The sequence below is a fragment of the Pristis pectinata genome, chromosome 3 (assembly GCF_009764475.1).
Source record: "Pristis pectinata isolate sPriPec2 chromosome 3, sPriPec2.1.pri, whole genome shotgun sequence".
Classification (NCBI taxonomy): domain Eukaryota; kingdom Metazoa; phylum Chordata; class Chondrichthyes; order Rhinopristiformes; family Pristidae; genus Pristis; species Pristis pectinata.
In genome coordinates this window covers 119821515-119838891 of record NC_067407.1, presented here as the reverse complement: position 1 = coordinate 119838891, position 17377 = coordinate 119821515, and the positions used below count along the sequence as shown (strand labels likewise).

The following is a 17377-nucleotide window of genomic DNA, read 5'->3' as shown; positions in this document are numbered from 1 at the left end:
CTGGCTGTACTTACAGTGCAACTCTCATCTTTGTTTTGAGCCCATGGACAAGGATTTCCAAAAGAAATATAGAAAGCCAAAGATACCTTTTTAAAAAATGGTGAAGGATTGCAAGGTAGTGTTTAGAGGAGCCAGATGGTCCTTGTACATGAATCACTGAAGCTAAAAAGGCAGATACAGCAAGCAATGAAAAATGCAAACAGTATGTTGGCCTTTATTGCAAAAGGATTTTAAAGAGATCTTTATTAGTCACATGTACATCAAAACATACAGTGAAATGCGTTTTTGTGTAGAGTGTTCTGGGGGCAGCCCGCGAGTGTCAGATTTTGGTACACAACTAGAAACACTTTGCTCCAATTGTATAGAGCTGTTGAGAGACTGGAATATTATGTACAGATGTGGTCTCCATACTTTAGGAACCCAGAATTGAGGGGATGCAGCAAAGGTTTACCAGGCTGATTCCCAGGATATTATATGAAGTATTCAGACTCAGCGTATATTCTCTAGAATTCAGAAAGGGAAGTAATCTCATTGAAATGGACAATTTTTTTTTAAAAACAGGGCTTGTCAAGGAAGACCATGTTGGATGCAAAGCTGATGGTTCCCCCAGCTGGGATGTCTATTACAAGAGAAATAGTTTTCAGAACAAAAGGTTGGCTATTTAGGACAATATCATAGAATCATACAGCACAGAAATGGGCCCTTTCGGCCCACTTGTCCACATTGACTGATGCCAATCAACGCCAATCCCATTTGCCCACATAGGCCTTTATCCCTCTATACCTTTCCTATTAAAGTGCCAGTCCACATATTAAACCTTGTAACTGTATCTGCCTTCACTACCTCCTCTGGCAGCTCATTCCAGATATTCACCACCCTCTGTGAGGAGAAACTTACCCCTCAGATTTCCTTTAAATTTCTCCCCTCTCACCTTAAACCTGTGCCCTCTAGTTCTAGATTTGTTTTCTAAACCCTCCTATCTGAACAGAATTCAGCAAAAACTTTCAGGAATCTCAATTTTGTAAGCAGGAGGCAAAACAGGATAACCAAGCTTTGATTTTTAATTTTCTCTTCTTAGCCAGGGAAGTACAGGTGAGCTAGGTGTTACATAAAGAGCAATACGCCAGCTGGTGAGCCCCGAGAAGTTCACATATTACAGCTGTAAAGTCTATTGTTACAAATAACTGTGAGGCAACTGCAGCAGTGGACCTCTTCATGGGAATCAGCCAGTGTAAAAATGTTCCCACTTAAAACCTCCATCAATTACATTTAAATATGTGACTGCATTGTAACAGAAGACCTTTTTTTTAAGGTTTGACCGTCTACTGTCTTGAGGGAGGAAACATGAGCACCCAGAGGAAACCCACGAGGTCAGACTACATGCAAACTCCACACTTACAGGACCGGAGGTCAGGATTGAACCTGGATCGCTGGAGCAATGAAGCAGCTGCTAGCTGTGCCACTTACAGGGATGGTCAGGTCAGATCAGATTGGACATGGAGAATGACCACAAGCAGTCGGGTCCAGAACAAGCAAGCTCACTTTTATACACAAGGAGACTTGCAGACCCCTGCTTCTGTGACAATACAGCACATGGTCAGTGCCGCACTGATGTTAGCCTGGATGAAATGCTTCACAAGTTCTATCACTGAACCACAGCCAACATGGGAATTACAGTAATTTCAATGTTTTCATAAATTGCTGAAGCAGAAATTATAACCTAATGAATAAAATGGCAGCAATTATAAACACCAACTGAGAAAGAATAGATTGCATAAGAGAGAAGGTTTGGCTCCTCCAAATTTTTATTTGTCACGTTAAATATCCTGTACAGTCAAACATATTGTTAAAGTCACTACATTTCAGAACTACACACAATCATTTTGGTTCCTCAAAAATATAGAAGTGGCTGATAATTTCAATCTTCATTTTAGTTTTCATCAGAAGATTCTGCTGCTTTTTCTCGCTTCAACTTTTCTGCATAAAATTTAAAACTCTCCTGTTTCAAAAAGAAAAAAGTTATATGATCAGACTATTACATCCTTCTGCTGTGGACTAAGCTGACTGCCTTGTCTATTTACACTAATTCCATTTACTTGCATTAGAGCCGTATCCCTCCACACCGTTCCTAAAATGATGTACTGCTGAAATATAGTCACCATAACACAACAGGAATGCACACAGCAAGCTCCCACAATGTATTAACGATATTAATTAAGGGCCAGGATGTGAGGATAACTCTCTGCTCTTTGAGAGAGTACCATGAAATATTCTGCATCCACCTGATGGGACGGGGGAATTTTGTTTTAATTCTCATCTGAGAAACAATGTCAGTAATAGTCAGCGTTCCCTCTGCACTGGACTGTCAGCATAGATTTTTGAGCTCAAGTCTCTGGAGTGGGACTTGAACTCACACCCACTGAGAGGTGAGAATCTTAATAGCTAAGCCATAGCTGACACAGTTTAATGCATGGGCTGAGGAGATAACTTTCAGTTCAACAGACAATTCCCTGAATAACATTATGTTCTGAAAGGCAAAGTATGACTAAACTCTGACATGTCTCATCTGAGTTCTTACATGTAAATACACTGACCTTTTCAACAGTGATGGAATTAAGCCTTATTATATTCAGTACAACCTGAATGAATACTGTCTTGCATCCTCCCTCTGAAAATAAATGATTGAGTGGAGGCAAAATGGGTCAAAACCAAGGAAATAAACACTTGCTTTCAATATTCACTTCTCAGATTTGACATTTAAAAGTTTTAGGATTTTAAGCTCCCTCTTTGAAATTCTAGATTCAAATTTTGCCAAGTCTAACAGAGTGACTCTCCTGTCAATAAGGTCCTTCACAGTACAGGCATGAGAAATCCGGTTTGCCTGGGGAAAGGACAAAGTGACAATTCAAGGCTAAATGGTACTGAACTGAGGGAAATCTCACAATTTATCTTCCAATATTGGGACTGTCACGGTAGTGAAGGCAGAGTTTTATTGCATACTGAGCCAGAGTCTTTAATGCTGTCAGTGTGTAATCAGGATATAGTCTCCCAAACAGAGGAGCAGGCAAACATCAGAGCAGACCACTCACTACCCTGAACCTCTCCAGCAATTCAATTAGATAATAACAGATTGGCATCTCAACTGCATTTATCTGCACTAACATAATGGGGCTTAGGAATAAAAACATTTTGAATCAAAAGCAAAATAGGACACAGAACTACAGAACCAGATTTCCCCAAAATACCTTTGTTGCTTCCTTTCTGAGCAAAGTAGATGAGAGATGAATGCGGTTGGGTGGGCTGGGTGAAGGAACATGGGAGGGGAAGCTCAGCTTTCAGCTCCTATGCCACTGAGTTGCCAATCTCAGCAGAGAAAAGTCTTGGGCTACAGGTGTGGACTTTCCACTGGACAGTTTGGATAGAAGCAGTCTTCTTGGTTAAAGAAAATACAGGTTTTCCTAATTTTCATAGAGATGTTTTCACCAGTCTATGGTTGCCTTACTCACAACTGGATTAAAACCCACATTCCAGAGGTGACATTAAAAGTTTCAACCCTGCAGGTGTGATTAGGGATTCTATAATGCAGTATTAAATGATAATAGTTTACCATGTTTTACCACAGTTGGGATACGTAACACACTTGCTCATGCCTCAGTTGCTCTCTGCACTCATGGTTTTTCCATATTTGATCTTAAATGTGTTTAAAAAAACTCCTCACAGCCAATTTCTCTTTAGTTACCTTCCCTGGGCAAAAAAAAAGCTACTTCCCAGGGGCAGTCAAGGAGTTTCCACTGAGTAAATCACTACAATATTAAAATTAGAAATTCACTGTGTGGGAAATTAGAGGTGGAACCTGCATTCTACTAATTTGTGGCAACCCAGGGTTGTGCAGCCACACTACTCACTTTGCATTCACCTGTTGTAAAATTGAAAATGGAACAGCCAAGAACTGAGTGCACTTTGGTGGAATCTGTACAAAACAGCTGAATCCTTAGCTTCACTGATGTCCTAAATCGAAAGGTTTCTGACATGGGTTGCTGTGTAGAGTGCTTAGTTTTAGTGCAGTGGTCATATAACTCTGGATTTACCCCAGTAACAGATCAGTGGCTGAAACAATGGATGATTAGAGAAAGCAAAACTCACAGGTGGCTCAGTGAAGGAGACTGGTTCTCCTGCATTTTTCAACAGCACAGCAAGACGCTTCAAGAACAGCTCATCTGGCACTATTTTCTCTTCTTTAACCTTTTCATACAAAGCGTTTGCAGAAACCACATCATTGTCCAATGCTAAAGAAACAAAAACAAGCATTTAAATAGCCTTATGACCATTGCCAAACACAGGTGATTATCGTTCTAAACAGCTAATTTAAGATAACCTTGATGTTAAATAGCTTACCGTAACATTTCATAAGGTATGCATAAGCAGTTTCTTTTTCTGGAAAATCTTGGATCAGATTGAGGAGCCCAAGAATTTTGTGAGCCTGAGGAAGCAAACCCACACAATTTCACCAGATGGTAAAATGTTCCATGTAAAACATTTTCAGACATCCTGAAGTTGTCAAAGGCAATGTATAAATACAGGCTAATTTAAAAAAATATATAAAGCCATTAGGACAGAGTGCACAGGTATATAAGATGACTACTGGAATGGAATAAACTGAATATATTTTGCACCTACACAAAAAGGAAAGCAAATTCCTTAGGCCCATTGCATATCATACCTCCTTAGAAAACAGGACATTCAGCCCATCGGGTCTACGCCAGCTCTCAGAGAACACCTGTTAGTCCCATACTGCCATTTACTTCTCTGCAACCTATTCTCTCTCACAATCTATTAAATCCCCAATTCCCCTGCCACCCACCTGCACTGAGGGAAGTTTACAGTGGCCAATTAACCCACCAGCAAGTCTTTGGGATGTTGGAGAAAACTGGAGTACGCAGGGAAAAACCACGTGAGCACAGGGAACATGCAAACACCACACAGCGCCTAAAGTCAGGACCAAACCCAGGTCTCTGGAGCCACAGTTGTTGTCATGATTTGTTATATTATCTTCTCCATTAACATAGTTATTTGAGGCAACCAGTTATTCAGCTGAAGATTTCCAATGAGTCTACACTACACAAATCATGCTTCAAATTACTTTAAGAAATGTCTCGGGAAGAGAGGGTTGGTTTTCCCTACCTCTCCCTCCACTTGGATATTTATAACCTTAGATTGTTGATTCTGAACAAGGGGTGCACATGTGTGGGGAGGTTCAGGGCTGCTGCTCACAATGAGCAGCTTTCTTACAGGAGTAAAATGGAAATATGAATTTACCCTAAACAGGAATTCAGCTTTCAACACATAGTGAGGCATGTCACTAGCTACTCTTAGTAGATTAAGGGAAACCCAAACTCTTGGCTAATAAACAGCACACGCCTTAAAGTGGATAGGAGGATCTTTTTTTTTAAAAAAAAAGGAACAAATGCTTACACCCTACGCTATGCAAAAGAATTACAGCATTTTGCATCTTCAATGCACGTACCTGCCCAGGTTTCTGTGCAGTTTTAGTAATGAATGAAACCAAATTCCTCTTCTGTTCTGCAATTGCAGGGCATCTCTGAAAAAAACAAATTCCCAAAACGTTATTTACTGAAATGCTACTGATTCATTGAGAGGGTAACCCTTGAAGCAAATGTGTTTGACTGTTCAGTATCTTTAAATATGCGACATACAAAATAACTAAATATTGAAAATTTAAATGAATCCAAGTTTCCATCTTCTTTAATTCACACAATGCGTTATGAATAAGTGTGAGGATATTAAATAATAATTTAATACATTTATTTAATTTCAGTATAAAGTCAGGTATTTCAAGATCAGTTCAGCAGCAAAGTTCCTCTATTCTGTCAAGAAAGCCTTTTGAAAAAATTCAAAGTCAGAGTCAAGTTTATTGTCATATGCAGAAGTATAATATATGCACAGCTGCAATGAAAAACCTACTTGCAGCAGCATTACAGGCACACAGCAGCATTCACATGAAAAACAAACATAAATTGTACACAATTCATACAAGAAAGAACACAGTTAGAACAAAGAAAAAACAAAGTCCATGTTAGTGCAAAGTGATCTGGTTTGTCTGGGGTGGAGGCGAGACTGGACCAGATACTGTACTGTGGGACACTTGTGTCAAGGACAGAGTCACAGTGGCAATGGAAACTGACTGACTGTCCTTACAAGCTCTCATCTGTTCTTGGCACCCACTGGGTCTTTGGGTTACAGATGGCCTTGGTGATAACCAGCACATCGTGGTTATTAGCAAGTTGCTGCAACTCTGCACTCTTTCCATCTACCAACTGTTCTCGAGGCCCTGATTCTTTTGTTGGACCTCACAGCCTTCAGGTACTTGTAAAGCGGTTTAATTTCTCATTAAACCAGTCCTGGTGTGTTTTGGCACGGAAGTCTTGAGTCTCTCATAAGTTCTAATAATGGTGGATTTCAGGGTAGCCCAGACACTGTGCACACTCTGCAGCCCCTTTTGCTTGGTTATGAGAAGCACTGCCTGGGAAGGGCCATCTTACAGGATCTCTGAGATCCTCCACAATGATTTTCTTCATGCAGCATTTCTGTTGTCACCACAGTTTTGGAAATAGGCTGATGGATCCTTGAATTGTTCGTCTCTCCACTCAGTAATCTCTTGCCTTGATTAGAGTTGGAGCAGTGTGTCCATATTCACAACCTGGTTTTGGGCAGGCAACAACATGACCTACCTATCAAAACCAAGTGGATGTGATTGGGGCCTCAATGCTGGGGATGTTAGCTTGACACAGAATTCACTTGCCCGGTCGGTGGATTTGGAGCATTTTGCTGAGATACCAATGGTGGCGTTTCATTATTGCTTCAAGGTACCTGCTCTGGTCTACGTCTCCCCAGTGAATAGGAGACCTTGAGCTTTTTTGCCAGGTTTGAGGTCTCGCTTGACCTTCAAACACACTTTGCTGAACAGACGCTGGCAATGCACAGAAAAAAAAACACCAATTATTTTATGTTCAGGTTGGGATCAAAAATTAGAACTCTTTCTTTTCTGATTTTCATCAGCTCCTTTGTGAATATCTAGTATTATCCACTTGTATACTTAAGACTCCCATTGTGGATATCTGGAGAATTCCACAGTACCCAACTTGACACCACCACAATTACTAACAACTATGAATGGAGAAAACATACAAGGTAACATTATGCACACCTTTTTGAATTTATCATAAAACCCTAATAAAGTTTTTTTTTCTTTATTGCTGTTGCCTTGTAAAGGTAAAAATTCTAATTGTCATCATGTACTTGGGCAGATGGGAAGATTGATCTATGAAAATGACTGTTGTCTTAAATTCTACCAGGGAAAGTTGCTGCATTCTACATGTGACAAAATCTCCCCTTTAACAGAAAACTTGCTTAAGATTTATGCTCTGCCACTGTGTTTCTTTTTTGAATTTATAGAAGGGATAACCAAGCTATATAGTCTAAATGCTCAACTATGTTTGTTAATTGATTGTGGGCTATGCCAGTTAATGTTTGGTTTGCTTTAATTTTTTGCATTTATTAATCACATTGCACTCCAGTAAAAGCTGCCTTGTTTACTGTCAGGAGAGAAGAGTGTGCACAGGCTGACAGCGTGAGTACCCATGAACCCAGCAATCTGCAAGATCACTGATTGTTTGGCTGCCACCTGCTGGGAATAGACTCGTTGTCAGTGCATGTGTGTACACTGTCAATGGCAGCTTTTATTCCCCTTAGACTACTCAACATTTGCTCTGTTTTACATCATAAACTATCAGAAAGCCTCAATGCTGTTGTCTCATTCTCTGAAGATTACCACCCTGTCATTTACAGCAAACTCAGAACATGTAGTAACAGCAACCTATGAATTTATGCATTTGAGAGTTGTTGGAAAATTGCAGACAGAACATGACTGATAAAAAAAGCCAAATAATGTAGCACTAAATCCTCAGAATAAATGGAACAGCATAGGTGATGGCCATCCAGCCCATCAAGTCTGTGTCAGGAACACTGGAAGAGTGCACTTGCTGCATACACAGGCTTCACTTCCAAGGACAAGCAATACAAAAATTTTAAATCATCAATTTTGCAGTTTTTAACTATAAAAAAAATTGATTACAATATACAATACTTATTCCAAACATAGCAGAAGCATACTAAAATTAAAAAATTAAGCATAAAAAAATCTAATCTTCATTTCATGTGGAGAAATAGATCTCCTGTTTAATTATGGAAGCTACTTTTATTGCAATGCTTGGAACTTACAGAATACAGATAACTAGTTTCTAGGATATCCAAAGGAAATGCTTTTCTTCTTCCATTATATTTTGAAATAGTTCCATTCCACAATGACAGAATACAGAACACACCAATTTTTTTTTTAAAGCCAAAAAAAATTCTTGGCATGTGGGTATTGCTGGTGAAGTCAACATTTAATGCTCATCGCTAATTACCCTACAGAAGGTGGTGGTGATTTGCCTATTTGAGCTAATAGAGTTCTGGTGATAAAGTCAGGATCAGGTATGGTGTAGCTCATTGACACAACTCAATGATAGTTTGTTGACAAATGTGCAAGTCAAGATGGTATGCAATTTGAAACTTGGAGGTGCTAAAGAAGCTCCCATGTGCTTGTTGTCCTAGTCTGTCCTTCTGGGTGATAAGGGTTAAGGGTTTGTGTGCTGCTTTCAAAAAGGCCTTTTGATTTGTTGTAGTGCATTTTGTAGATGGCACACAGCACACCATTATACATTGGTGGGGAGGCAGTTAAGGTTTAGGGTGACAAATAATACATTTTTGGGCTTTGGGACCAAAGGGATATGAGAATCAGGTAGGAAAATGGGCTAAGATACAAGATGAGCCATGAACTTGTTAAACAGCACAGCAGGCTTGAAGCGTCACGTGGCCAATATCTATTGTCCTTGCGTTGTGTCCTTCAGTCAGCCACTTTGCCCAGTATAATTTGACCTCCTTAAATATTGTTAGAGCTACCTTCACGAAGTGAAGAATATTCATCATACTCCTGAGCTGGATTATGGATGGTGGAATTCTAACCATCTGGCAGTGATGACTATTGGTGCTAAAGTATCTTTATTAAATGCGAAAGGGAAATATATAAATGAAATTACCCCAGTGCACAAAATTTTAAAAAAATGTAAATAATTATTAGAATCAGAATTATATAGCACAGAAACTACAGCCCAAGGTGCCTACTTGAGCTAGTCCCATTTGGCCCAGATCTCCCTAAACCTTTCCTACCTATGTACATGTCCACGTCTTTTAAACATCATATCACACATCTTTTATTTCTCTTGATTTTCTGAGGAATAAATTTGCTTCACTAATCAATAAGGAACTGTGTTCAACACTGAGGAAGCATAGTTGAACACCTGGCTTAAATTTTTCAAGGCTGCACAGTGCAACTCCAAGTTGATGCAATAGTTACCGACTGTTTAAATATTAAAAAATACAGGATGACAAAATACCTTTAATTTTTATTTAAAATAGGGAACTAATACATAATTCTTAATACATACCTGTAAAAGAAATTTGGCATCCTCTGTTCTGTCATTATTTATATACTGCAGAAAGAGATCTATCACCAGTGTGTATACTGCAAAATGGTTAGCTAATCGTTCAGCCATGGCACTCACTGGAAGACAAAAGACGAAACGCAATGCATTTTTTACCATTATATTTTAAAAATGTAGCACAAGAATTTATTTTACTGCATTACTCATTGTCCATTGTCATTTTTTTGTTGTTGCTGTTAATTATTTTTTCAGTAACTCAAAAGCTACTGGGTGGGAGAAGGGAAAAATGGATAGGTGAAAGATTCATGAATCTGCTGACTGTTTAGATCGCTGCTTGCTGAATTGCTGCTCTATTCAATGATGCTAAAGTGTATAAAATAATTTGTGGGGGGAGTGGAAGAAAAGAGAGGAGGACAGAATGAAGCCATGAATTTTAAATGTGATATTCATTTCTTCCTAGATTGTTACGTGTGTTAACTGGAAAAGTCAAAATTCTTCCTCATTGGCCAAGCTGTTTATTTAAACAAAAAAGGCCATTCCTTGTCTGAGCTAAATGTTACTCTCATCAGTTAGTTTGGCTTCTTACCACTAACCAACAGCCCTGCTCTATCCTTTATAAAGACACAATAGCTTATAAATACACAAAATGAATACAGAAGACTACTACTGATAACTGTTTCATAGAACACTACAGCACAGTACAGGCCCTTCGGCCCACGATGCTGTGCCAACATTTTATCCTCTCTAAGATCTAACTCTTCCCTCCCATGTAGGCCTCCATTTCTCTATCATTCATGTGCCTATCTAAGAGTCTCTTAAATGTCCCTGATGTATCAGCCCCCACACCTCTGCTGGCAGTGCATTCCACGCACCCACTACTCTGTGTAAAAAAAACTTACCCCTGACATCCCCCTTATATCTTCCTCCAATCACCTTAAAATTATGCCCCCTCGTGTTAGCCATTGTCGCCCTGGGAAAAAGTCTCTGACTGTCCACTCGATCATCTTATGCCTCTTATCATCTCTCTATCAAGTCACCTCTCATCCTCCTCCTCTCCAAAGAGAAAATGTTTCCACAGGTGAAAAGTTATTTTCCCCCCAAAGATTCTGTTCTCTTTTGTTTTAGGCTTCTATAGCTTTACAGCAAACCATCCAAGTTTAAACCATATTAGCCAATAAGTAGAAACAATTAAACATTTTTGTGAAGGGGGCTATGTAAACAACAATGACTTCCAGTTATATGGCATGTTCAGTGTAACGAAGGTATCTCAAGGCACTTCACTGGAGTGTTAGATAGAAAATACATCTAACTGCAGATGGGTTTGGATGTTCACAACTGACAAAGAGCTAAGTTTAAAGGAATGTCATAGGAGCAAAGCGAGGAAGATGGTGGGAAAAGGTTAAGGGAGGCAATTCTGGAGCCGAGGGCATTAGTAAGGGAAAGGCATGGCTGTGAAAGGGGAGCAATATAATTCTGGGAAAAACAAGAGGCCATTAGAAGAGTGCAGATATCTTAGAGAACCAAAGGACTGGAGATGAGAGATTAGGAGAGGCAAGGTCACAGAGAAAATTGAAGACAAGTACAAAACTCTCAATTAGATGCTGTTTACTGTGAGCCAGGAAGCACAGGGGTGATATGTGAAAAGGGCTTGGTCTGAGTTTGGTGAGAGTCATAGACAATTGAGCTTTGGCCCATAAAAATAATCAAGACGAGAGGTAACAGAGGCCTAGGTAAGGGTTTCAGTGGCAGTTGAGCTGAGGCAGTGGAGATACTATGGAGGTGGAAGAAGAAGCTTCATTGATGGCATGGATGTGTGGTCTGAATTTCATCCTAAAGTGAAACATGATAGCAAAGTTGTAGAGAGTCATGCTTTGTTTCAGCTTGGAACAGGATGGTGTTTCTTTTTACCCTGTCAAAGGATGTAGATATTGCTGGCATGGCCAGTATTTATAGCCAGTCCTTAACTGTCTGCAAATTGAGATCACACATTCAACATGTGGGAGGAGTATCAAGGGAGCAAAAAGTGGATGAGTTTGGAGGCAGCAGGAGAGGATAGGAGAGAAACTAGAGAAAAAGGTTCAGTTCTATAGCTGGCTGAAACATTAGGTTTGCCCTAGTGAGGAGAAAAGGAGGGAAAGCAGGAGAGGCAGAAAACCAGATGGGTCACAAACACAGTAGCAAAGAGGTCTTTACTGAGTGGTGCAGACTGGGAGAGCTGTTTATGGAGATGTCCAATGCAGAAGATAATTTTCAGATTGATCTCGTCTGATCTAACGGTGAAGTCTTGACGGTCTGTCAAGACTTTATATCCCTTGGAAGCAGAGTTGAGAGCTGCCCTGGGGAGTGGCCAAAGTGGAAAAAAAAGCAATGATTTCAATCAGTATCAAATGTAAAGGCAAGGGCTTGACTGAGCAGATCAGCGGCTGCAGAAATATCGCGCAAATCCAGGGCCAAAAGTTGGACAGTAGAAACTTGACCAAAAAGATATGTTAATTACATGATCACGATGGTGCTTTACCAATGCTCTGCTACCTTCGAAACCCACCCAACACCCTAGCATGAGAACTGCCAGTTGGTACATGTCTCAGGCTGCAATACTGTCATGTTACTTACTGCTCTCCCAGGCAGATAAGAAAGAAAATACAGCCACCCCAAAGCCAGATCAAGAAGAATTAATTGGTGCCTGAGGACTCACAAAACAAAAAGGGGAATATTGAGCACCAAAAGAAATCTCAACATTTGGTAAATAACCTGCCCTGTTCTCTTTTACATCTTCTCATCCATGTACATAAAACATGCTTTAGCTGACACAAAGCAAGCAGCATTTACAGATAGATAATCTTACATTTATCCACTGCTTCTTCACATTTTTCTTCCAAAACCTTACGGAACACGTAGGACATGCTTGTTAGTTGCTGCTGAGAATTTTCTCCTGGAATGTACATGGGCTCAACATATTGCACAGCTGCATCAACATTCCCACTGAAAGAATAATACAATTTTATATTATATCATAGCTGAATTTTAAAAGCACCTGGATATTAAACAAAGAGGTAGAAAGAATTGTTTCATCTTATTTTTCCATAAATATCACAAAATGAGTTCTTTTGTGCAGCTGTTACTGCAGTGAAGCAGAAATTATGAAACCAGAAAAAGAATTCACAGCTGAATGGACACAATCAACAGTAATCAGATGCATTACTGTAACGAACTATGACCTTGAAAAGTCTAAATCACCATGATGTGCTCTAAAAAATATATATATTAAATGACATGGACTGTTGCGTGGCTACCTGTATAATCGGTTTACAAAGTGCACAGAATTCTTAAGCATGCAAATATTGCACCAAAGGAATCGCCCCTAAATAATGCAAACTTAAAAGTCAAATAATCTCAATCATCCAATCAAATATTTATTAACACAGATACACCTCTGCTTCCACAAGCTCCACATATTTTGCCAGATGGATGCAGGAGTTAACTTTTTTTTGAAAGACCCATTTTGAAATGAGGCAAACTAACAGTTTTGCAAATAGCCTCAGCTTTAATGAAGGAAAGACTGTGGAGGGTATTGCAACTTTCCAGAGTACATGCCAGAAAGAGAAATATAAGGAAATGGACTGGCAATCTGGGTTTGGCAAGGACAGCTGTACATAATTCTTTTTATCCCCAAAATCCTGAATCTCAGAAATACAGAAAAATTAGCTCATTGGCACCTCTTCCAAAATCAAGGATATCAAAATCCCTGCACTGTGCCCCACTTCAATAAACTCCACTCCAGCAATATACTGCGTGCAAGGTCATGTCAGGAAGTTCTTCCCATTTTACAAACTGTTTTGCATCAGAGAATAGATGTGGAAGAATGAAAACACATCTGGAATATCTACAATGGCACAAACTGCATTTAAAAATGTATACATCTACTCCCAAATGATATGGCATACCATTTATTGATTAATAAGTATGTTGCAAGCAGCCACAGAATACAATTTATATTCCACCCGTACTTCAACTATGACTAGCTATCAAGTCTGTTTGCAGCTGTCCTGGAAAACCATATTACAAAGGTTCAGAGTCCCTCTCAGTGAGAGGAAATAAATGGTTCAAATTATTTGACAAAATTCAGGACCTCATGAATTAAAATTATTGCTTTTTTTTTTAAATCATTTATTTGCTAGTTCATATCAAACATTTTTATGAATGTGGTTAAAACACCCGATATTGATAAACAAAATGGAAGCTCAAAAGAAATAAATTATTTTAGATGATTATGTGCATTTCCCATTCTACTACTTGTTTTTGTAATTCATATTTCAGATTAGAAACACATAAATCCTTACTTAACCATGATCAGTCTTCAATCAGACAATCATCGCAGCTCTGAATGTACAGAGGATAATTTTTATTACTTTTCAGGGAACGAGTGGAGATAAGAGTGAGACAAGACAAAAGGAACAAGAATAACAAAATAAAGCACTAGCTTTCAATAATGCAAAATAATTCATATTAATGAGCAATTATATGTATACACAAGTATTTTTGTGGGTTAAAATTAAGCAATATCAGGCTTCTTGTGAAGCTTGAGAAATGTTTTCAAATTTTCTATAATACATGAGGATTTTTCTTTATCAAAAAATGTGGCAAATATCTTAAGAGGGCAGAACAAATGTTTTTAACATATATCATACGAATTGACTGGAAGTTTAAGTTCTGAAATTATCAGAATTAATATCTTGTATTCACAACAATATGCCTCAATACAATTCCTGACAAAGGTTTACTAACCTCTTTATGTGAGCCAAGACTAAGTTATTGATAAATAGCATTCTGGACAAATTGATTGATTGTGGCAGGTTTCCCATCAACTGCTCCAGTGATTGAATTTGCTCCACATCTCCCTTCAAACCCAAAGCTTGAATTAGTCGTGCAATAGCGAGCTGGCTGGGCACTTGATTAGTTTGCAACATCGTCTTCAGAGTTGCCACACCATCTACAAGGAAATATTTAAATAAAAACAGTGAAAAGAAAATAAAACTCAAAACTAATCAGAGGTCATTTAATATTTTCAAAATAATCCAACTAACCTCTGCAATTCTGCTTTACTTGCAGTTAACATCTATAAAAATGGTTCCCTGACTAATCTGATTTACAGGTAGATCTGTGCATTCACCCCCATCCCCCTTCTTTGCCCTTCAGATTTACTTTTCCATCAGAAAGTAAGTTTGAGAATGAATGGTCTCACAGATTTAGTGTCAACTAATAGTGGTTGTAAATTCAACTAACCGCAGGAGGGTTAGAGTTTTGGTGTGAGCGTTTTTCAGTGGCACATCAAAAAGGGCCATTTGTAAGGCAATGATTTACACTTTTCTCCTTTAAGAAACATTTAGTTTCACAGGGTGATTTACAAAGAAAAAGGGCAACTACATTTCTTTACACAGCTTCAAGTACAAGCCATTTTTCTAAAGCAAACAGACCAAAACATAGTGAATAATATGAACAAAGATATTTATTCCATTTTTAAAGCCTGAAGATCTTAATTGCAGAACAGCAACAATAAAACAAAAGCTTTTGATTCTGTGGGGAATAATATTTAATGGATTCATGAACTGAAGCAGTGAAAATTCATTGAAAACTCATTCCTGCATAATGTCTGAAATGTACTGTATTATTAAAAAACAAACCATTGGCATTACTTTAAACAACTTCAACGTAAACATCTGGTTGTGCGCTGCAAGTGTTCAAGTATTATTTAACATACCATTTTACAAATACACACGCTGGGGCAATTCAACTGCAATTAAATGCATTTGAGAGCAATTAAACCTCTTCATGTTTACTATCTGCTATAATTACATTAAAGCACAAAAGTTTATTAATGGAGTCTTTATATAAAAAAAGAAACAGTATCAAAAAAGAATATCAGAAAAAAAGGCAATATATCAATGGCAATATGATACCAACATAAATTCTCATTTATGCATGTTTCCTTTCTGTTGCTGAAGACATTACAACTTAATGGAAGGCAGAATTAACAAAAGCAAAAACAAAGCAAAAGTTTCAGTTCTGTACTTTCCACTTTGTTTACAAAAATATACACAATTATTAATATCAGCCTTTTCAGCAAGATGTTTCAGAATGTACATTTAACATGCAAAGAAAAATTTACTAACAATACCTCAATGAAAATATTAATATATACATGAATCTTTCTTACCCATCCTCAAAGAAAAAGTTATGTAACACCCCACTTTCAACAAAATTTTATTAATATTGTTTTGCTGCAAGGTTTTCTTGGACTTTATAACTATTTAAAGGTGAATTTGTTCATTCATCCAGTTACAAAATTCTTGAAAGCTTGTAGTTTCATTCCCCCCCAACCACCACCCCCCCTCCCTTCCCCACCTCCGTAAGACTGCAGTCCACAGCCCACTGGTTTAGCTAAGACAAAACCATCCTCTGTTAAATGGAATGGAAACTGGACTAAGTGGCCAAATGACAAGTACATTCATATTCAGCTTCAGTTGTATTATAGATGCATATATAGTAATTTATGTCTCTCAGCTATTACAAAAGACTCTTGATAAGCAGGTAATTTGCTAAATGGACTCCTTTATCACAGCATACGAAAGGCGTTACATGAAAATCTGCAGAGGCATTAACATGATGTAAAGGTCATAATGTGTGACATACCTTTCAGATTATCCCGCCTAACTTGCGTTATGATGAGTAGGCTGTTGGCAGTGTCGTTCAGTGTAAAGCCCTTGATGCGGGTCTCAACTCTAAAGAAGCAGACATTTAGAAAGGAATTACTGACATGCTTCTGATATGATAATAAATGGTTGAGACGGAGGTGAAATTACAAAAACTACCATTCCAATGTTAAAAATTTTGCCACAAATGTCGACCTGTAGACAGCTTTTATGTTAGAACGTCAAATACTGAAAAAGTGATTTTTCTTTCCCTTTCTTTTTTTTTGGTTCTGACAGCTGCCATAAGTGGTATCCTAGGCAGCAAAGAGAGTAATGCTTAGGCAAGTGGTCTAGCTGCCAGAATATTATCTCTCAAACACGGAGATATTAGACATTGAAAAAGTCACAGATCAGAGTTTCAGAATGCAGGTAATTTTTTTATATTGGGAGTAGGAAGGTAGATAGACAGGTATAAAATTGATGGCTGCTGGCAGAGAATCATGCCTTGCTGTGAAATCAGAGCCACATACAATATCCACCGATGGCAATAAGTAACAGTTGTTTACAACTAAGACATGTTGCCATTACGTAGTTTGTCTCAGAACCTACATATCACAGGAGCAAAATAATGCTTTAAAACCATATAACACCACATGCTGTTTTAAGTGGCATTTAACATTTAAGAATTATTTAAGTTATGGTGTCAATTCTCTGGCTGTGAAGTTTAACAATTTAATGTACGCTACCTAACATTCAAAATCTTCCAGCTACTTTGTCAACAAAACGTACAACTGCTTTATATTGCAGAGATGATAAATTCAACAGCAAAAAAAAATCTCCTGAAACAGAAAACTTGGCCCATTGGTAGTACTTTAGGCAGAAGATTCCAGGTCCAGGATTAAAAATTAATGCAGCATCAAAGAGGACTATCACAGACCAAAGGGGCCATTTTTCAGTTAAGATAATTAACCAAGATCTTATCTAGTTGTTCAAATTGAACTGTACACTGAAGATTTCAACAATGTGTTCCATCCTAACCAACATTGCCTCTGGAACTAATTCACCAAAAACAGATCAACTGGTCGGTTATTTTACTGTTTGCTTCTGCAGCTTCTCTGTTTCCTT

The 17377-nt window shown here is 38.3% G+C and overlaps 1 protein-coding gene across 1 annotated transcript in view; it reads right to left on the bottom strand.

Annotated features, from left to right (window-relative positions):
• Positions 1-207: 207 nt before the first annotated feature.
• lrpprc (leucine-rich pentatricopeptide repeat containing) overlaps positions 208-17377 on the bottom strand; it is a 120933-nt gene continuing 103763 nt past the window's right edge. The window contains exons 31-38 of the mRNA XM_052012941.1: positions 16254-16342; positions 14349-14553; positions 12409-12545; positions 9567-9682; positions 5525-5599; positions 4396-4480; positions 4144-4286; positions 208-1999 (exon numbers count right to left, since the gene is read on the bottom strand). Coding sequence (XP_051868901.1) covers positions 1931-1999; positions 4144-4286; positions 4396-4480; positions 5525-5599; positions 9567-9682; positions 12409-12545; positions 14349-14553; positions 16254-16342 — 919 coding nt within the window. The 3' untranslated portion in view covers positions 208-1930. The remainder of the gene's footprint in view (positions 2000-4143; positions 4287-4395; positions 4481-5524; positions 5600-9566; positions 9683-12408; positions 12546-14348; positions 14554-16253; positions 16343-17377) is intronic.